The sequence below is a fragment of the Salvia hispanica genome, chromosome 3 (assembly GCF_023119035.1).
Source record: "Salvia hispanica cultivar TCC Black 2014 chromosome 3, UniMelb_Shisp_WGS_1.0, whole genome shotgun sequence".
Classification (NCBI taxonomy): Eukaryota; Viridiplantae; Streptophyta; class Magnoliopsida; order Lamiales; family Lamiaceae; genus Salvia; species Salvia hispanica.
Window position 1 is genome coordinate 20801211 of NC_062967.1, and position 8283 is coordinate 20809493.

General features: G+C 38.2%; 2 protein-coding genes across 2 annotated transcripts in view; both read left to right on the forward strand.

Annotated features, from left to right (window-relative positions):
- The first annotated feature begins 868 nt into the window (after positions 1-868).
- Positions 869-2310, forward strand: LOC125210875. The gene is made up of 2 exons (XM_048110489.1): positions 869-1199; positions 1470-2310. Exons 1-2 carry the CDS (start codon positions 1026-1028, stop codon positions 1941-1943), a joined length of 648 nt encoding a protein of 215 aa, XP_047966446.1. The 5' UTR covers positions 869-1025; the 3' UTR covers positions 1944-2310.
- A 4026-nt stretch (positions 2311-6336) lies between these two features.
- Positions 6337-8283, forward strand: part of LOC125209552 (G-type lectin S-receptor-like serine/threonine-protein kinase At4g27290) — a 3348-nt gene continuing 1401 nt past the window's right edge. Inside the window, exons 1-3 of the mRNA XM_048109151.1 lie at positions 6337-7624; positions 7906-8040; positions 8118-8239. Coding sequence (XP_047965108.1) covers positions 6337-7624; positions 7906-8040; positions 8118-8239 — 1545 coding nt within the window. The remainder of the gene's footprint in view (positions 7625-7905; positions 8041-8117; positions 8240-8283) is intronic.

Here is an 8283-nt window from a genome sequence, read left to right on the forward strand (position 1 = left end):
GCCTGCTGTTCCACCATACGCATGTACCGCTCTATCTCGCGGTTCATGTAGGCATTCATAGCCTCGTTCATCCTCCGTTCGTACTCCTCAAGCATCCCCACCACTACCACCACCGCTACCACCCACGTTACTCATCGCGCGATGATGCTCTTGTACAGAAAGTTAGAGAGAGAGAAAACTCGTTAAAACAAGTGGTGCAAATGAAAATGAAACGAAAATCGCGTTTATATAGGTTTGTAAAAAAAAACAAAAAATAAAAAACAAAAATCGGCGTTGGCCGATCGCTGACCGATCGGGCAGCCACAATGGCGGGCTAGCGCATCGGCCAGCCCATCGCCGCCCACGGCGATGGCCGGTATACCGTTGGCCGCCTATAATGGTTCGGCTAGCCGACCGGCCAGCGCGAAGAATCGGCTAGCCGGTCGCTAGCCGACCATTGCGGATGCTCTAAGGCATAGTTTGGTAAGTAAAATTATTCTAAATAAAATCATTACTCATATAAATAATCTTAATTAAATGTAATAAATGTTGTTTAGTAGGTTAATTAAAAAATATATAAAATATGTATTGACAATGTCATCCTTTTAATTTACGTAATTTGTACTTGATTAATTAATCGTAGTAGATTAATATTAATCTACAAGAAATGCTATTTTGGTTCATTCCGATTTCAATGAATGGTTATGACTTATGAATTACAAAGTGATATAGAAAAATCAATGATAGTCAGAAAAGGGTAAAAGGAATTCCAGTCCTATTTCCGGTGCGAAACGAGACGTTCATTCCATAATTTGCGGCACCACTATTCATATCTATATATATAACCGTCGGTTTTAATTTGATATTTGGTTCTGCCATGTAAGGGGAGAGGAATTTAGGCCATCGAAATGTATTCTTCTCTCTCTTCTTCTTGTTGTAGTTGTAATTGAAATTCCCACCCAGTTTTGGTGGTTTGTTTTTGTCGCTTCTCCCATCCACTTTGTTTTTCTATCATGGCTTGTATTCATCGTTAAGCCGTGCCATTAATGGATGCCACAAGAAACCGTGGGAGGGGCAGATTTTTGGCCTGTTTTCGGCCGCTCACCCTCGACGCCACCGACTATGATCCCCCTCCGCTCCACTCCTCCCCCGACCGGAAGAAGAAGCTTCGCCGCAGTTTGTCCGCCACCCTCAAGGCCGTCATCTTTCGGACCACACTGGTAATTTAAATATTAGTTTCTGACTCAATATCATTTCGCTTTATTTATGAATATCAATTTCTGACTGAATATCATAAACTTGTTTTGAATAATGTTATAATTGGCATCACAATACGTGTTACTATATCATTTGGCTGATTTATGAATATCAATTTCTGATTGAATATCAAAAACTTGATTTAAATAATTTAATAGTAATTGGCATCACTATACATAATATATGATTTCGCTGATTTATGAATATCAATTTATGATTCAAACTATGAACAGCTGAAGAAGTCCCGGAGCGAAAATAGCAGAGACGAATACGCGGATCGCAGAATCAGCTTCTCGCCGTTCAGAGGCAAAGGCTTCATAAAATCGAAGAAGAAGAACGCGTGGAGTAAACCGCCGCTAGCGCCCGACGGAGGCGTCTGGCCCAGCGCAAACGCTTCGCCGCTATTCTCATCGGACGCAAGCCAAACATCGTCGGTATCATCTCTCTCCGGCTCCTCACCAGCGCGGTCGGAAACGGACAGCGTCCAGGGACGCGTCTCCACCGACCATTTCAAACCGACGACGAAGCGAAGAGCCGTAAAGAAATGCAGTTACATCATGGAGATATGTGTGCTTTTGATGTGCTTGGCTGCATTGATTTGGGGGAAAGTTTTTGCGGTAGTGGCTTGCACTTCAGCGTGGTTGTTCATTGCTCCCAGCGGGAAAGTCGGACGGGCTGAGTCGTACGGGCTGAGTCGTACGAGTTAGGCGACTCGGAGGAGTACAAGAAACGGGTGATCATGGAAGGGCTGTTGGAGAGGGATCGGTCTAGGGTGTTTCAGTATTGAAAATTTTCTGGTGAACAAATTGAAATTTGAAAATTGAAAATTGAAAATTTTCTTTTTGTACGTATCATGTGTTTTCTTTTTGTTTCCATAATTATTGGATGCTGTCCCTGTTGTGAAGGAAGAGCTATTATTAGTGTTTATGTGAAAGTTTTGTGAAGGGGCTAAGCAAAGTTTAGCTCATTTGTAGTTGTGATGCGTTCTGGTGTTCGAGTATCAATAATTGTACGTGAATATAATCTGTATAATATATGTTTGATCTCGTCTGAACCAATATGTTTCTTTTTTTTTGTTTAACGCAACAAACCAAACTTTTGAGCTTCCAACCATATTGTGAGTGGTTTGTACTGCATCCCATTGGCGGTGGTTCAGTCGATCGGCACATGTACGAGACTGATGTTTTTTTTAACAAACGCGTCTTTGATGGCATGCCTATGAGATGAACTTGAGCTAATTGAGATGAACAAGTTTTAAAGCATAATTGGTAAAGTAGTGGATAGTGGAGTACATTAATAAATTTAAAAAGAATGAATTTTTTTTCTATAAATGGATATGAACTAGTTTATATTTCCTTTTTTTCATCATAGAAACAGTTCATATCCATTTATGGTAATTTTTTTTCTTCTCTCTTTTACTTTATCATTTATGGCCCCACCACCCACTATATAATTTTAATTACTTTTTCTCATTCTCTTTTACTTTACCAATTGCACATTAAAATATGTGTCAACCCTAAAGGGCATATTTCTATGGGTCGGAGAAAGTATTTGTATGTGACGTATGAAAAAAGAAATTACGCCTATTTCTACGATATAGAGGAAATATTTTTTATTTAATTCTTGACTAAGGTGCCAAATGCAATAATACATAAACATGAGCCACAACACAAGAACAGAAATTCATGATATGACTTTAACCAAATTGGTGATCCAAGTTCCAAACTACACAAGAACAAAAGTTTGATCCCAAAAAATTGTAATTCTGGGAAACTTAGAGCACCCGCAACACAGACCTTCAACGCATTAAGAGAATCTTTAGGTGAGACCATATCCTCAAGTTCCTCATTGCTAGTTAGTAAATTGGACTCTTCACTGTCTTCCCCAGACGAAAATTCATCATCTAAGTCTTCATCAACCAAACCCATGGTTCCATTCGTTTGCATATCTAGTAAGCTAAAGAAATTAGAAATTGTCGGATCACTTGTTTTAGTTTTCCAAAGTGCTCTCATCATTTTCATTTTTCTTACGTCGCTTCCCTACTTTTACTTTAAATTAAAAATCTTTGATTGCTACAACACACAAGAGTAAAAATTCTTAGTTGTGTGAGGGAAAAAATCTTTGATGAATTTTGATTGTTCTACTATATGCCTATTATCAATTTCCAAGAATCACTATTTACACCTTTAGTGTGCCCACGCAACGCAAGAGCTTACAAATTAATGGATGCGAATCCTTATATTAAGATATAGTATTTGATTAATTCATTACAAAAATAGAAAAGCAAGCATGCATTTCCTATTGATTTCTAGAATTTTTTGGGTTTTCTAGATCTCTATCTCTCAATTTCTAGGCTAAATCACAAAAGCTTGCATGCATTTCCTATTGCAGTACTATATTGTACTATCCTACAACTTTCCCATAACTTTATTATTTCGTTTGTTAGTATAAAAAGTTGAGCATAAAAAAGACTCAAAAAACTTTTGCTCTTCTCCTTCTTTCGTCCATTAAGGCAAGCATTATTTTTCTTGCATGACATTTTATTATTAATGTGTTCTGTCTCACATTTATTTTCCCTTTTAAATTGATATTTTGTGGTTGAATGATCATATTAGTTTTAATTATAATGTAACAAGTAGTAAAACATTCATTCACTTTCGTGAGATATAATGTTCCTCCAATTTTAGACAGTAACTTTTCATTAGTGTTAATTTTTCTTTTTTTCATGATAGAGAAATATGGATGTTGATGAACAAAAACCAGATCCCTCACTGTTTGAAGATCAGGTTCTGATCTCATTTTTTGCTTTATTTTTTTTTTGTTCAATTTTCAGTTATAAATTTCCAACTGCTATATGATGTGATATTTGTGGCTAAAACAGAGTCATAGTCTAAATAAAAACAGAACATTATGTTGAAATCAAATCCTACTTTTGTGATGCATCTTTTTAAATTATACTCTCTCCGTTTGGCATTAGGAGTGTAATCGGAGTATAAGATTCAAGGATCTTTTGATCGAGCACGAAGCCTTACAAAAGGGCGTTAAACCTCATACACCACCACCAGGAGGACTACTTAGGATCAAAGATGTGAGTATTTTTGTCATCACTTTCTTCCCAAATCCTCCTCTTACACCGGTTCATGCAACAGGAGCCGTGGGATGGTCCGCCCGGATTCGAGCATCTGAATCCAGCAGCTTGGGATTTGACTCAAACTCTTCCTCCACCAAATGAGGTAACAAACATCTAATTTTAGCAACATATGTTTGATTTTAAAGAGGAAATCCTAATCAGTTTCAAGAGCTCAAAAAGCCTCGTTCGTCCAAGAAAATTAAGGGGGAATCTGATTGGAGCTCGACCACCCACGAGCCAACCGCGGCTGCGCCTGCAAAGAAGAGTGACCGCCCAAAGAGACGCGTGACCAAGCCCACGAGATACAAATAATTTGTATCTTGGTTGGATATCGTTATTTATTTTACTTGTTTTTTCTAAACTGTTGAACTATTTAATTATTAGAAAATATTATTAGAAAAATATGAGTCATCATATGTCTACTTGCTCTGCCGTGGGTTGCGGTCTAGTTGAAACAGATGTCTGAACTTTCCTTCAAGGAACCCTTCTTTGGAGAGGTCTATCTTTTGATTTGAAAATTAATATTCTCAACTTTCAGTATTTTCCCTTTGTAGCTTTAACTTTGATTTGTTTTTTTGTTAACGATTTTTCATTATTGTGTATTAGTATCTCGAACACTTTCTCTTATTGATTTGTATTGAATTATATACTCACTCAGGTCCCCAATAAATGTCCCTGCTCATCATATTTGACTAAATTGATGCTATCCTTTTTAGTTTCCTAAGCTCAAACTTAACTACGACATTTAATCGTCCACATCATCACATTAATACACATTATTCACTATTAACACCTAAATTGTAAGCACATGCACAAAGTTGGCATTGAATTTGCATCCAAAAAAGTTATCATAAGAAAATTGTTGAAACTTCATGATTTAGAATTCAAATTAATTTTGAAACATGCGTGACAAAATGAGAGACTAGGTAGCCTATCTTATTCACTACAACGACATAATGAGTTTAAATTCCAAATTCTATATACACCTGCCGGCCGCCACTAATTTGGTGATGATGGCTTAATTAAAAAGAAGAAAAAGGAAATAAAATTGCATATATTCGTTGGTCACGCCCGATCTCATTCACACGAGCCTGATTAAAATAATTGATATTTGAGTGCACATTAGCGACAAGTTTGGATTTTGAATAATCCTAGCATATTAGAGAAAAATCATATTGAAAACCCCAGCTGCCCAGCATACTATAGAAAAATCACTTTGATGCTATGATTTCCGTCGTCTGAGTCCTCATTCCCTTGTTTCTCTGTAGAAATTGAAAAATAATTTGTAATTAGATAGGTATTTCCTTACTTTTATCAGCCTATATAAATGACTTATTGTATTTTTGAAAACACCAGTTGTTAAAAATGTAATCCATAATGAAATTCCCTCTTTCTCTCCTCTTCGTTCTCTATTTTCTTCAAGCATCATATCTGCATTTTTCTGGAGATTTATCCGTCATCTCATTCTCCATTTTTCACATTCTCTTCAAGGATTTGTTAATCCGATTGCCATTGGTCGGTCTAGTGACTTTGGATCCTTATAATTATATAAACTACATTTTTAACTTTATATTACATAATATTATTTCTCATTTTAATTGGTTATGGGGGAAATAAATTGGATCTTGAATCGCATGGGCGTGGAAACTAGTTTAGGGATAACGTGACTGATAGTCTGATATGCTGATTCAAAGTTGACGTTAAATTTTTAATTATATACCATGTCACTAAATAGAGACTTGAAATGAAGGCACAAAAAATTCGAAAAGGAAGTTGACTATGTTAGGTAAATAGCTGAGCGCATCCAAATCATTCGAATTAAACTCAAATAAACTCATCAATCACTTAACGTTTACTAATTTGAATTCGATATGTTAGTGATATTTAGACGTATGAACTATCCAATATTCCAATGATATATATAGAGTAGCGTGCGTGCCTCAAATTTTTCTGAGTGATGATAAAAAAATATGGCCAAGTTATTATTCAGAGCAATATTCCTTTGCTATTTGCTGCATTTACTGAAACAAGCCTATGGAGCAAATGATACACATACACTTCACCAAAATCAAACACTACGAATTGGAGAGAATCTGGTTTCTGAAAATAAAGTTTACGTGCTAGGATTTTTTCGTCCCGGAAAATCTAGAAATGTATTCTTAGGCATATGGTACAGAGCCACACCCGATACTGTAGTTTGGGTTGCGAACAGAGACAATCCCATCATCGAGTCTGAAGAAGCAGTTCTTGCCATTTCGATTAATGGAAGTCTTGCTATAACCAAAGGTGGAAGCCTTATTATCTGGTCTGTGACTCCATCAGTGGTCGCGACATCTCGTCCGCTTGCACGCCTCCTGGATTCGGGAAACATGGTTGTCGTTGATGAGACGAGGGAAGAAGAAGACTACTTGTGGCAGAGTTCTGATTTCCCAACGGATACCTTGCTGCCGGATATGAAGATGATGGATGACGCGGAAGCTGGCGTGGTGAGGAACCTGACGTCGTGGAGAAATGCGGATGATCCTTCGCCTGGAGAGTTCGTCATGAGGATCGAGAACAGGGGCGTGCCTGAGATTGTCATATTGAGAGGCGCAGCCAAATGGTTTCGGACGGGAAACTGGAATGGGCTGCACTTTAATGGTATTCCACGCTATGTCAACACTGTTTCGGCCGAGCCTGGCTTGGTTTTTCGGGGGGAGAGGCTGATATCGATGTCGAGGGCCTATAAAAGCTCCATTGTTATCAGAGCGACGTTGGGTGTTTCTGGTTTGGTCCAACAGTGTACGATGAATGCAAAGAGAGATAGGTGGAATGTTGTCGACTCGTTTCCTCGAGACCAGTGTGATGGATACGGCCACTGCGGTCCGAATGCAGTCTGCAAAGTGGAGAGGGCTAAGAAATGTGAGTGTTTCAAGGGATTCATCCCTCGATTTCCACATGACTGGGAAGTTCAAGATTGGGGTGGTGGATGCAGGAGACTCGTGGCATTGGATTGTGAGGACGAACACGGATTTCTTGAGGTTAGACGGGTGAAGTACCCTGACATGCTCGAGTTTTGGTTGAATAGTAGCATGAGCCTCCGTGAATGCAGAGCCCAGTGCTTGAAAAACTGTAGCTGCAACGCATATGCTAATCCGTATGTGACTAATGGAGGCCGTGGCTGCGTGTTGTGGTTTGGGGATCTTGTAGATACCAGAGGACTCTCCGCAGCAAATACTTTGCAGAATATCTACATTCGCCTACCACTTCAACAACTAGGTCTGTCTTCGTTTTTGACCTTTTCCTGACATTTTTTATGTCTATTTTGCACATTTCTCATAAAACATGTCAAAATACCAAAATGTATAAAATACGTAATTAAATGACATAATCTGCATGATTGACATTCAAAACTGGCCAAATATAGGCTCTTAAAACATGCAAAATCCGTATTTATCACTCACCAATCTTCTTACTTAAAAAACGCAACTATTCAAGGTGTGCATGTTTTTGTACAAAATGTCATGTCCTTGTATAAAGATTGGATTTGTTGGCGGTAGATTTTAGCACTGATTTGGAAAAAGAGGATAAGAAGTTGCCTATAGAGTTGATAGCGATATCACTTGCTGTTGGAGTCCTTGTAGCAAGCATTATAAACGGGGGAGTAGTCTATTTGACAAGACGAAGGAGGCGAGGTAGCATGTTTCTCAAGTTGAAAACATGGACGCAACGCATGCAGAGCCTGAATACTAATAAAATTTCCTTGTTGCAGTAAACGCGAAAGATGGGGATATAGATGTACCTATAATCAAAATGGCTGATATTGTGGAAGCAACAAACAACTTCTCCTTAGAGAACATGTTAGGATCTGGAGGTTTTGGGCCTGTTTACAAGGTAACATTTATACCACTTCAGGCATAACTCTAGACATCCTTATT